Consider the following 14,005-nt stretch of genomic DNA (forward strand, 5'->3'; position numbering starts at 1 on the left):
CTCGGTGATGGGTTCACCCCTTGATCCCCTCTTCTGGGCATTCACCCTTCTCAATCGCATTCCAAAATATATCACAATTCCTTTATCAGTTAATTTGGGGTGATCGCTTCACCCCTGGATCTCATTTGGTCGGGTTCGGAACCCTCTTCCCTTATCTTCGTGGGTGATGGCTTCACCCAAGATTCAGACAAGCACTCTGCCATTCAGCACTCCACACTGCATTCATACCAGTTTCGGGCAGGGCTGTCTCATTGTGTCAAACACCATATGCTAGACATCCATCAAGTGCATATTCGTCACACACTCAGTTCACCCAGGTCCCACCCGAAGGGCGTACCCACAACATACAGTCATTGAGAAGGCTCCAGCCAGTCTGGCCTGGACTTCTCCACAATACCATATATGGAACTTCCACCCAACAGCCAGTCAGGGGAAGGGACAGAGTCGGGGCTTCCCTAGAAACCACGAGGCCACAGGGGCCATCTTGTCTTCTATCAGGAATCAACTGATTCCAATGGCAGGGCCTGGGTATCCCAAAATGGAGGATACTCGGAGCACCTGTCAAATTCAGCATGGAGCGGCTACCAGCCCATACCCTCTCTGTGGGCCACACACAGGTGCCCATAAACATACACTAGGGTTACAGGGTTATACCTCCACCCATGGGTGCCATAAGGGTATCCCAAGGGTCGGTTCACCACGACCAAAAAGAGGAAGAGCTGCACTACCAGGAGTCCTGCATGGACTCCTGTGCAGAAAATAACACACAACACACATGATAAAAGGAGTACAGGACAAGTACATGGAGTCCCTGTCCCTCAAATGCATTTCCAGCATCACAGTCCGACATCTGGATTAGATGAACATTCGAGCTGTTCAATGGCAAGTTACTGAAAGATCAGCTTACTAATGGCTAGTTTGGTGAGAAAAAAGCAAGACACGGGAGGGAACGGACTTGTGAAACATGCGAAAGAAACAGGTTTCATCATGTGCTTTAAATGTAAAGCATGTAAGATAGCAGTAAAGGCCAGCAGGTATATTGATAAGTTGAGTTGCAAGAAATGGGAAAGACCACTTCAGATTACATGTGAGAGTGCATTTGTTGTGTATGTTCTTGAATGGCCTCGCAACAATTTGTGTATTGGAAGCACTAAATGCAGTTAAGACTAGAATATTGCAATGTATGATGGCAATCAGAAATACTTCTTGTTCTGATTGTGACATTTTAGTTATTTCATATCTAAACATGTTCATGTAGATTTGGCAATTGATCATATACCTGAAAACATTTAGCGGTGAGAATCGGGGGAGTAGGGGACAGTGATGTTTGAGCAAATAGCAGCAACATTAATTGTACAACTTCACACCCACTTCCTGGACGCTTTCAACGTATTTATTTACTGTGCATTTGGAAGGCGCTTATACATCAAGTTAATTGTGTTTCAAAGCGCCCACAGGGCAGCAGGGTGGGAACATGGGAATGAAGATCAAATATGACAATGGAAGATAGAGGCAGACCTACTAGGCCTTGTGAGCTTTCACAATGTGCAAGCGCAGAGAGTGCAAGCGCAGAGAGTGCAACTTCTATGAGGGGCTTCATTTGTTTGTGGGTGCGGAATTGCTTGAAGGATCAGCTTTATAACCAACGTACTGATAAATCACATTTAGTTATCGATGTAGATATGTTTATCACTGTTCTATAGCATATAAGATTATTCAGTTGTGTAAAAACTCTGATCTCAAGATGCCTTAATCAATATGCAGTTTAGGTATACATTTGTGACTAAATGACTACTGCTGCAGAAGTACAGGGTTAAGTAGTGGTTTATAACCCCCTACCGATCCCCACACTACTAACACAGCAGTGATCTTTGCCATAAAGGTGAAACTGGCAAAACATGAATGGTATACCTCCTTTCAGGTAGCATGGGCCAAGTGCACGCTGTACTCTTCCAAGGGCAGTGACGCAGCATTCTAGCAACAGTAGTACTGCACATTCCAAAATAAGATTGCAAAGGCTAAATACAACGTAGACTAATTACCCAGAAAGGACAAAACAATTATTAAACCACTAACAACCCACCCCTGTTTGGACGTGCTCAGTGAATGTAGACTTTGGGAGAAAGAGGCACTTTAGGTATTGAAGAATAGCTTCCAGGCAACAGTTTTGAAGAAAGTCAATATGTTCTAGAATGTCTTTTAAGGTATAAAGGGGTCTATGTTGCTAGGGCTCATGGAGCAGGGACAGAACAACTGTTAGATATCTGTTGTCTCCTTTCCGGAGCGCAATAGCAGCAAGCTGGTCTTCTCGCTTTCCAATGGGTCGAGTCTAGTTCTAGTTGGTTGAGCTGGTTCACCAGGATTCAGCAATGCAGTGCAATTTAACAAGTGACAACTGAGAGCAGCTTGGGACAAGGAGCAGTGCTGTGATCCAGGTGGTTGGCTAGGCAGGGATTCACTTTAGAAGTGAGCTGTCCTGACACGCAGGAAGCAAAGAAGCCTGGAACAGGTGGCAGTGATGTGCAGTTCAGCCGACCCAAACCATTAAGTATAGAGTCCTCCAAGGTAGCTCAGCGTGGTCTTTGCAGCAACTCAAATGGGTTTGAACATGGTTAAACCGGCTCAAAACTATTTGAAATGGAGATGCGCATGACCAAAGTTTCTATTCATCCACTGGGTGCTTTGAGATCCTCTTCTTTGTTTCTGATGAAAGATGTGCCGTCTTCTGCCCTTCTCAGTCAGGAAAGCTGCCAGGAACACTTGTTGGTTTGCACTAGTGTTCAGGCAGCAGATAGGATTTCCAGCAGCGGATTAATTCAAATGTTCCTCTTTAATGGGTAGAAAGAGGGTATGTACCCCTTTTGGAAATCCTTATCTTCATCCCAAGGTCTGGGGGATCTAGCGAAATCCTCTTCAAGATGGTTCTTCCAGGAGGATTCATCAATACTTCCTCAAGTACTTTCATCAATGTGGAGGGTAAAGGAGGGCATTTCACAGTTGATGCCATAGTGGATTGCTCCATTAGAAGCCTTCTGGAAGAGGACAATCCTTGCTGCTCTAACAAGGGTTTTGCCTTCTGATATCCACTCCAAGAGTGCCGTGTCTGCAGGAAGTGTTAGGAGGGGCCACAGAAAGGAAGTGTTGCCTTATTTTCAAGATTTTGGGACCCTTCATCTTGTTTACTGATCCCTTCCTCAACTACACAATACTCCCCACCCCTTATCTCATCTGCCTGAGATCAAAACGTCTCCATTCCTTATCCCCCTTTTGTGTTTGAACGATCCTGTTGCAGGGATTGCAGTGAAGTGCCCAGCACCCATCTTACCTCCTAAGAGTGAATCCTTCAACCAATGGCCCTTATTCTGTGAGCTCTTTAGCCTGTCTTGCTCCACTCAACTCTTCCCTGAGTCCTTCAGATATACAGTTGTCTTACCCAGGGTGCAAAATGTGCACTCTCCATTTGCTAGTGATATTTCACTGTTGGTGAGTAAGAACCGGTGTACTGCGTGTATGTGTAGTATTGAGGTGATGAGTGACTTTTGTTTTTTTATGGCTGGTTAGTAACTTGCAACTTGAATTTTTGCACTATGCTATAAACCTCTGCTGACCCAAAAGTCGTAGATATCAATTGATCAGTTTGCATCCATCTCCATTATTCTGAGGTCCTTGAGAGCTAGTCGTCAAGCGGATCACTAACTTGAGGATAATGGCATTGCCGTGGAGCTCCACTTCAGTCTGACTTGCGTGACAAACACTCAACCGAGACTGCACTCGTACTTCCCTCCAACTTTCTCACTGATGCTCATAGAATTCCCATAGCCCCTCTCCCATGACAACATCTTTGTGCTGTCCATTATTTTTCCTACGATAGGTCCTACTTTATGTTTAAGTAACTCACAAAGCCCTTTCCTGGTCTGGGTCCCCAAGGATCAGTCCATGGTCATCTGATCTTCAACCTCTATACCTGCGCCCTAGCAAGGCTTTTCTTGTCCTTTGACTTTCACTATCAGCTCTATGCTGATGACACTTAGATCGTTCTCCTTTCTCCACTGCCTCATGCTGAACTCTTTCTCCCAGTTTCCAACGCCATCTCTCCCTTCCCTTAACCTCCCCATCTGAACTTTTTGCTCCTTCGTTCAAGGCTCGCAAAGGTGGGGTACTCTTTGATAGCAACCTCTGACTGCAGCAATGAATCAATCCCACCACCTCTACTGCACATATGAACCTTCTGCTCAGCATTTGTAAAATGTTTAGTCAATTGTATTGCTTACAGCGCAAACCAAGCTCAAGAGCAGCGGACAGCGCTACAACGGGATTGTGCCAAAATTGAGGTTGGCATTTCATACAATAACTCCTTATTGTTGGTGGAGCGATTGTTATTCGTCCGGCAGCTATTGTGAAAGTCATGTTTTTAGAAGGGTTGCATGAGAACAGTCTTCAACAGTTCTGGGAATGATCCTTCGCTGAAGGAGGTGCTCACAAAACCGAGGAGTGTGTTAAGTGCTGGGACAGTGAATTGTTCAATGAAGGAGGAAGTTGTCTAATTAGTGGGTGTGAGTGAAGCAAGTGTGTCTGAGAGATCCTTAGGAGAGGGGAGGGGGAAGCCTATCCAGAAGGGCAGTGCCTGTAGTGGGATTGATGGAATGATGGAAGGTTCTCTTAGTGGTTTTGAGGCATCGATGTGACCCCTCATTTTATGAAAAAAGTAATTTATTCTGTTGCATTTGTCTTGTGAAGCTGGCACACCTGGAAAGGTCTGGGCTTGGAGAAGTGCTTGACTACTTCGAATAAAGCTTTACTCCTGTTATGGGCTGCCTCAATGGGTGAAAGTGTAGTAAACTGACTTAGCCTCAGAGCTCTTGTGCCTGCATTGGTATGCAGGGATTTGAGAGATGAGAGCTCTTCTAGACTGCGCTCCTTGCACCACTGCTTTTCAAGGGATCTGATGTAGCGTTTGTTTTTGGCGTGTACCATGGTGCAGATGCCTTGACTTTGGTGCAACTAGACTTTAGATTTGCGTGGGCATTCACTAGTCAGTTGGCCAGGAGATACCATGTATCCAGAAGGGCTGTGGCATTCCCTGTGGTGGGGAACGTTGTGAACATTGCCTCTAGAGTGTCTAGCAGTACATTCTTGAAGGATCAGCTCTAAATAACACTGTTTTGCCTGACGTTTGTGAGGCAACCTTGTGTATGTGATATGAGAAGGGGGATTGCAGCATGATAGTCCAGTTGAGAGGGGGTAGGTCGAGTGTGTGACCTTTGACATGCGCAGGGAAGAGTACGATCTGTTTAAGGTCTATGGAGTCGGTCAGAGAGAATAGGGAGTCACTTAGTTGTGTTGATGGTTGGGACTCTGGGATGTTGAAATCTCTGAGGAGGCTCTTATTAGAGTGGGAAACTATTGCAGAAGAGAGAAAGCTAGAAAGGACATCAATGAAGTTACCTCTCCCATGAGATGGCCTGGAGACAAGGTGAATGTAAAGTCATTGTTTGCAATGGAGAACCTGCATGACGGGGATTCGAAGGAGCTGTGTGTGGGAGGGGTTGAGATTACTATGCAGGGACATTTGAACTTCTGGATGACTGCCACCCCACCTCGTTTTTCCTGTGCAGTCAGCATGTTGGATATTATAGCCGTGGGGCAGGAGGATAGCAAAGATGTAGGGGGAGGTGGGTGTAAACCATGGATCATCAGTGACCTCTAGATGAATAATATTAAAGATCATACCACCGTATGATACTGTAATACAAGATTCCCCTTGCACAATATATTGTAAACACCATGGAGAAGAAGAATGATGGAAGAGTAATAATGATTACTCCCTGGTCTGGAGCCAATAGTACTGTGACGAAGAAGATTGAAGCTAGAATGAAGAGTGCTCAACAAACTGAGAGGATGGGCTATGATCCTCTGCTGGGGAGGAACCAGCAACCTATAATAGAAACGGAAGAAGGACTTCTATTTGAGAGAGAGGGAAGCGAAGCCCAGGAGCTTCAAACCAGTCAAGTTGTGACTGGAGAAGGAGAGCATTAGACCCTCGGTAGGGAGGAAGCCAGAAGGTGTTGTCGGCCAGAGGCATCATGGAAGTCGGAGGCTGAAGAGTAGAGGGGAAGAAAACCCCAACGAGAAGCAGGCAAGTGAGGTGGTGTGACCCTGCAGGGTGGACTGATCAGTCCAACAACAGCGCTGGGACTGTTGCAGCCTGGATGCCACGGAAAACAATCTGAAGCAGATGGAACGAGAAACAAAGCTATCCTGACAATGCACAAAATTTTGCTCCTGTGAACAGGCCCGGTGATGCCAACCCTCAAAAAGCAGGGTAACTCAGACAGCGGGACACCCGGGAAAGAACACAACAATAACGAATACCATCCGCCTGTTAGTCACAGTGAGTAGCCTGCAGTTAAGAAGAGTGACAAACACTACGGGAATCGGCCTACTTATTCCAGTAAGTGGCCCGAAGAGAGAATCCATTGTGAAACCCATCCTACTCCTCTCAGTGAGGTAAGAACTGGACAAGGGAATTGCTATATGGTCTACAATAAGAATAGCAAGGAGGAAGACCGTGAATCAGAAGAGAGGGAATATGTCAACTGTCGTATGCACAAAGTGGTGAAGAACTGTAACGGCAAGAATAATAACCACACAGAGGGAATCGGTTCCCCTAGTAGAAGCAGGAAGAGAAGGACTTTTAGAGACGCTGAAGAGATCTTTTTCCAGGATTTCCCAAGCTGGCCAGGCTGAGGAGGAAAGGTCTGCTAAGGGAACAAGCAGGGAAACCAGGACTGGCAAACGTTCCCGACAAGAACTAAACCAATTACTTCACGAGATAGCCAAGCAATATCTCAAGATTGCATACTGAAGCTGAAGAAGCTTATCCAGGAGAAGGGAGTCGTTCTCCTGGTCTTTTATTGTTTTCTATTAGTGGTAGGGACAGAGTAGCTTGGAGTTGGACAGAGGACAGACTATTTTCTGTTGGGCTTCACAACAGACGACAAGCACCTTAGTTTGGTCTGGTAGGGAAACCCATAGACTAGGCATTTTTCCTTCATAATTTGAATAAAGAATCTTGAAATGACAAACTGGTCTGTCTCCTCCTTCTGACCTGACACACCGGGCAGACGTGATTAGAAGGTGCATGTTGTAGGGATGTGCGGGAGATGTTGATGAGTTTTGCCAGGTTTGCTGTCCGGCGCTGCTTTGGGCATTTGGCTGTGCGATCCCTGGAGAGGATGGGAATGGGTTGTGGTAAGTGGAGACAGATGGTGATATGTACCTGGTGTAGTACGAGCAGAGTACAGGTGTTGCCCTTTTCTTCGACTACCCTTCACTCAGATGCCTGGTGAGAGACGCCCAGTAAACTGTTAAGAAGGGAAAGGAAGGGGCAGGCCTAAGCAGGAGGGTGGGGCGTAGGCCAGGTGACCTAGATCCACTTGCACAAGGGACTGTTTTGGGATTGCCAACTGTGAGTTGCCCAATATCGTAGTCACACAGGAAAAACACGCAGCTTATCGAGTGAAAAAAGGTTACAAAGAGCCAGCGTCTCTGGCTGGTCTTTCAAACTCGGTCTATGATGCACTGTGACGTGCTAAAAGGCACATGCTAGACCACCTCAATCTACACATGTGTTTGCTGCCTTGCAGATGAAAGACATTGTATTCTTTAATAGGTTTTCACAGAGAAAACCTATTAAAGAATACGTCTTTCTCCTTACTTGCCCTGCTCCATTGCAACCTACTGCCCATCACATCAGTCTGCCCGCCTGTGGATGCGTTCAAAGCTTGGCTTACACATCACTTACTTGCAAAAGAGGGAGCCCTCTCTCTCCCATCCTTCCTACTAGACCCGACCACTCCCTCCTTTCTGTGTAATGATGTAACACTATGTATATTTGAACAGTGCTCCTCTATAGTTTGAAACCCTCCCACTTCCTCCTTGGGTATTTTTATCTTTGTAAGGCTCCTATTTCTTACATTTGTATTTATCTTTGTTGTATGTTGTCCCTGGTCTATGTCCCATTTTGTTAACACCCCCCAAAACTGGCTCAACACTTGTTCTGAGTTTTGTGCTATTGTACAGTCGGCCTTCTGGTGAATGCCTCCGCCATCTGTAAATGTGTTCTTGTAAGTCATTTCTGATTGAAATTCAATAACTACATTTACAAAATAAACTTTGAATCATGGGTGTCTACTGTTGATGGCAGCCTCCAGCTCTTTTAATTAATGGGATTCCAGAAGGCCGTTTTAGGAATACGTGTTACTCTCTTTTACGTTTCCAAATCACATCACATCTGCATGTGTGTCAGTAGACGATGGCAAGAAAAAGTGGACGTGTGCACTGTACGTTTTTACTATTGCAATGTGAGTGAGGCCTGTTGAGCAGAGCTCGCCTTCTGAGAGCGGAATCCAGCATAGTTCCGAATCGAAAACATAAAAAAGCTCAGGATAGCACCCACTTTTGGGCCTTATTATGGTAGTAGATTTCCGTAAGAAATGTTTTGAAAATACCCCATTAGGGCCCGTTTTCCTTGGTGTTGGTTATAAAATATTGACGAATGCACACAAATTGGATTTCTGTTGTTAATTATACTTTGGAATCCCGTTTGAAAGAGATTTTCTTGTGATTTAAAAGTGTGTGTCTTTTAATTGTGGAGTTTAAATCCCTTGGGAGTTATAGAATATTGAACACGTTAATCATTTGCTCAGTGATGCGCTTGTAAAATTATTTACAACAGGAGCCTAGAAGCTGGGATTATCCCTATAATGGAGTTTGCTATTAACAATTTAATTCCCTTGCTTTTGTACATTAAGACATGAGAAAAGCATAGATGTGTGGCCTAGTTCTGATTTGAAGGACGTGGGCAGATGGCCAAAAAACAAATGGGTGCAGGACATCATTTGTATTTGTCTGCTGTCTGTGATTTTAAAAAAAGCTGTTTGTAGGCGACACACGTTATTGTGGTGGCTTTTTAAAGTGACTCTGGTGATTAGAGTTCCAGGAGTTTTTGTTGTGGATAGAGTCGCAGCGTTTTGGAGCCATGTCTTTGTAGAAAATATATACATGTATTTTAAAGGGAATTAGAGTAGACCCTTCCCACTCCTAAACTAAATGTATGACCTGTTTAAACAATGCGCAAAGGGTCACCAAGCGTCGAGATATACATGCGTATAGGAGACCTAACTAGCCTCAATGCCCTGCTAGAAATGTCTAGAAGGAAAATAACCAAGCTTAGATGCAGTATCCTAAGACTCCTCATTAGGTCAGTGATTTATCATAGTACATTCTCTAATAATTCACAGGTAAATACCATAACGAGACTTTGGTTCGAAAATCCAGGGACCGCATTGGCCTCATGAAATATAATAAGTCAGGTAAGTACCTCTTTTAGTGCCTTTGCAAGAGTTCCAAAGTCTGTAGAAAATATTTCCACATGAACAAAATTGATCTGCAAACTATTTTTTAGGCTAAAGTTAAAGCTACTTAAGTACCAGTTATAGCTGTGGCCAAAAAAAACAAACCCAGGAAACACCAGAGGACCTCCATCAACCCACTCCCTCCTCATCCCCCGACACGGCCGTATGGCGCAGGTTTGAGAGCTAGTCAGGCAGAGAAGGATGGATGACGGGCAGCATTTGTGCAAATGTCGGCCAAATATGCCAGTGACTGAGCGTTAAGCTCGGAAACGGTGGAACACACCAGTAAATTCAGGGCTTTTACAGGACGAGGGACAAGAACCGTATGTGAAAGGTGCTGGCAGTGATGAGGACTACAGTAGAAGTCTCTCTGGTCAGAAACCTGAAGTAAGAGATGCAGGAGAATGAGGGGAGAGCAAATATTTTACACGCTCTCTAAAATATTTGCATCTCTACCCCTTGCTTTGTCTTGCTTCTTGGCCACCTTCATAATCTATTGCCTCTGGACCAATCACCCCCACATGTTAGGTAAGAATTGGTACAGTCACTGTGTGAGACTACACAACGCTTATCTGCTTGGTATTAGGTAACCCACATTATGGTATAGGTCTGTACTACACAAGTAGGTAGTGTGACTAATCAGCCAGGCCTCAAGAGGGGGTAAATGTGAGCTATTGAGCTGTACCAATGAAATTCGTAAATATAAGTAACCAAGTAACACTTACACTCAAGGTTTCAGTTATAAATAGTTATTTAATTAATTTTTAAATAAGCGTTCTTTAAAAAGGCAATTCATTTAACAATGTAAATATAATTTTAAAATTACTTTTCAGAATCAGAACAAGTTAGTGGATAACCTTTTGGATATGCCTCTTACACAATTCCTACACCCTGAGGGGATTTCAGTCACAAGGACAGTAATGGCAGCATATTCTGAGGTTGCAAAATGGAAAGGTTTAAGGAAGGAAAAGGTTAAATAGGTTCTCAGTATGAGTGAGGACACTTACATCTTCCAATAAAATCTAAACAAACCTTTCCCAGCAGTAAATGTATAAAGAATGTTACCACCTATGAGGGACAAACAGTATCAGTCAATGGGCTACAAGAGTCTACAGGGAGCTGAGGCACGTCTTAGAATCAAAGTATTGCACAAAGTTAGAGAGTTTGTTAGAAAATCACTTGTAGAGTCACAAGCAGTGAAGCCTGTGGAAACAGAGGTGGAATCAACTCTAAAAGTAAACCACTGCAATTCCCGACTGAGAAAAGCACCGCTCAAAGAAAACAAGCTAAGTACTCCAAGTCTAGACAGTACCTCTGGTTTGCAGAAGAGTGGTCCAGCTGGATTCTGTCATGCCTCAGTGGTGCAGACTCCGTGTTCCTGAGCCTCAGTATTGGGGACACGAGAGAGGACGTCTGGAGGGCTCCTGCAGCGGTACTTGGGCGGTCAGCTACCGGCTCTTTTCAGTTCTGCAGCACTTTGTGGTTTCAGCGCTTAGCAAACAGCACCATCACAGATCTCGGATACTGGTTGGGCTTCCTTTACTCCTAGGGTCCTACACTCTGGTGAGGCAACTCTAGCTCTAGTCGTCCTGCTTCTGGAGGGTCCTTAGGAGACTCATGGAGCTTCTAGCCGGATTTCAGATGTTTCACTCGACTACGGATTACTCGACCCCTGGCACACCGTTCTTGCAGCAATGAAGAAGTACATCCAGTCGGGAAGATGGTCCAGTGGAGTTTGTCTCGAGGTTAGGCGGCCCCACTAGCACAAGGGGAGAAGTTGTCCCTTCCGAAGCCTCTCGGTCGAATTTAAAATGGAATTTCAGCACAGCAGCAGGGCTTACCCGGGCAATTCAAAGGTCCAGGAAGATGCAGTAAGCTTTGCTCATGGTTTCTTCGCCGGGTGTTTCTCCCTGTGGTCGACTCTGCCTCTAGTCCCAAAACCCTTGCCTTTTAAGCAGGTTTCTCCCATTCATGCACAGCCTAGGCTGTCAATCATACAGCAGGGTGGCTGTCCTAAAAGGACAGCCAGCCAATCGGGACTGGTGGCATTAAGGCATTCCTAGAGACAAAGGACAGGGGAGTTTCAGGACCCTCCCTCACATCCTATCCTCCCAGACACACGGGAGCCAGAGGCTGGCTTCAGGGCTGAAGTCCGCCAAAGGCAAGACAAACAAGGGCTCAAATCTGTTTCGACGCAAAAAAAAACAAAGACCTCACAAACAGAAAATGGTGAAAAAGGAAGACCAGAGCCATTTTGACAAAATGGTCACCCATAGGTGCTGTACTGCAGCTGAGGGTTCAGCCTGCGGTAGAACAGCACAATGGTAGGAAAATTAATCCACTGCCACCAGCCATTTAAAGTAGTGAGGATAACATAAAAATGTTACATGCGAATGTAGGATAAGGGGCTACTAGGTAACCACCAAGCATTCCACATACAATGGGGTGTGCTGAACCTACAAAGATAAATGGTAATAAGTCAATTTCACTTTACTATTCTTGTGAACTGTAGTTTGCATAAGAAAACGTATTTAAAACGTGTGTGACACTGCACTGAAGGTGCTGTGTATCCATACAAAAAGTAGATGCATATGGAGTTTGTCAGCCTCCAAAATCAGGTAAAACACATGAGAGAGTGAGAAAAAGGACTCGCTTACTCCAGGGTTAAAATTCAAAAGTCCTAAGTCTAGAAAAAGAGCTGGTGGTCTCTAAGGTTGAAGGGAATTAGCACAGAAATGAAAATTCTCCCTAACACCACCCCCTCACGCTCTTGCCTCCTGGGCACACCTGTCCTTTCCTTTTGCCTCTGGACCACTATCCTTGGCCTTCTCTCGCTTGCCTTTGTTCGGCACTCTCCTTGTGTTTGGCATTTCCTTCATGGACTTTGTACGTCTCCTGTCTTTACTCTAGCGCTTAATGCGCTTTTGCCTTTGTTCTAATTTCTTAATGAATAGTTGTAACGTTTGCTTATTGGAAATCCCTTTATGTGAAGCATTTCTTATTACATTATTGTAAGTTGGGTGGAATCTGGGCTTATTCGTTTGGATTTGAAAGTAGGAGAGAGGATTGTACAAAATCTGCAGTTGTCTTTAACCACTTAGCTAATACATGGTTGCTATTTAAAATGATGGTAGTCTGATTCCACTCCTATATATCTTTATCCTTCCTTTGCAGAGGGAGACCCAAATAACTACCTGACGTATTACAAGCGGGCTGCCGTCTATCTCGCCATGGGAAAGTTCAAGGCGGCGCTGCCCGACCTGTCCAAGGCCATTGAGTTGAAACCAGATTTCCTAGCTGTAAGTGCTTTGCATGTTTTATCATCCGTCAAAACCTGGTTCAATGCCATCATTGCATGCATGCTTTAACATACCTAAGAAGCCCCACCTCCGAGGGTTAAAGCCAACCTGTTGAATATCAATACTGTTTGTTTAAAAAGGGCGCTTCTGTTTGTTTAGTGTGTCTGAGAGGTGGAATGTTTACACTTGCCCTTTGCTGCACCGTATATCCATGTCATAAGCAACTGGTTTCTACCATAAAGAAGAATAAATAACACTTTTTTTGATAATTTGTTCAGAAACCATCTGTGACTGTCACTGTGAGATGGATAGGAGGGTATGACTCACTGTGAGGGAGAGGGGGAGGGGGACTCACCGTGGGGGAGAAACTGCCTGCGAGGGAGAAGCGAGAGAGTGCCTGCGAGGGGCAAGGGAGAGACTGGCTCAGAGACTCCAACGTCTTCAACATCATTCATCATATTGTGGCGTACGACATTAGGGATTCCTTTAGAAAGTCCTTTTTGGCCCTTGGCACCAGATAAGGATTGCTTAAACAGTAGAGGGTACTGATCGTTAGTTTTGTTACACCACTGGGAAATAGAAAAGCCTGGGCTAGGATGGAGGGAGCACATGGAAGGTCAAAGCCAGGCCTGGCTGCACTGGCCCACTGGGACAAAAAGGACTTTGCCCAGTAGGCCTCGGGGACAGAGGGCCTCTTTTCCTGTGGGGGGGGCAGTGTAGCATCCCATCTTTATGTTTAATGTATGCCTAGGGAAGACCCAGTCATCTGTTCATGGTGAGTTTGGACGCTGGCAGGGGTAGGCGGAGCTACCGCCCAAATGTTCAGCAGTGGCTGTATAGAAATAAAAGAGAACAGACATACGCTGCCTACATCTCCGTGTATTTTATTGAAGGTCTTTATCTTGCATCTATCTCGCATACAATACAACACTGGCGATGAGCATTTAGAAGCTACGCGTGCAGTCATAGACGTATGCGTGCCGTGATCAGCCTCACTACGGTGCACACCTCCTCCAACTGAACTTCCTGCCATGCCGGCCCTGCTGGCGCTCCAGAGGAACAATCGGCATGCATGCCATTGGAGAAGTGAGTGGCCTGCACCCGACACCGGTATGGAATTCTTATAATTTACGGCGCTGTCACTGCACCAGGAATCACTTCCACGTGCGAGCACAGCAGTAATATACACACAGCCAAGGACAGTGATACCTGCCTGCTACAATTAAATAAACGCATGCTTCACCACGTGCACCGGGTGCCTCACACTGCCTACATTGAGCAAGCACAGCG

General features: G+C 45.3%; 1 protein-coding gene across 1 annotated transcript in view; it reads left to right on the forward strand.

The window, feature by feature from the left end:
• LOC138566218 (dnaJ homolog subfamily C member 3-like) overlaps window positions 1–14,005 on the forward strand; it is a 406,060-nt gene that overhangs the window by 96,059 nt on the left and 295,996 nt on the right. The window contains exon 3 of the mRNA XM_069643277.1: window positions 12,591–12,715. Within this exon, the coding sequence (XP_069499378.1) occupies window positions 12,591–12,715 (125 nt within the window). The remainder of the gene's footprint in view (window positions 1–12,590; window positions 12,716–14,005) is intronic.

The sequence above is a fragment of the Ambystoma mexicanum genome, chromosome 1p (genome assembly GCF_040938575.1).
Source record: "Ambystoma mexicanum isolate Mex_15411 chromosome 1p, UKY_AmexF1_1, whole genome shotgun sequence".
NCBI classification, from domain to species: Eukaryota; Metazoa; Chordata; class Amphibia; order Caudata; family Ambystomatidae; genus Ambystoma; species Ambystoma mexicanum.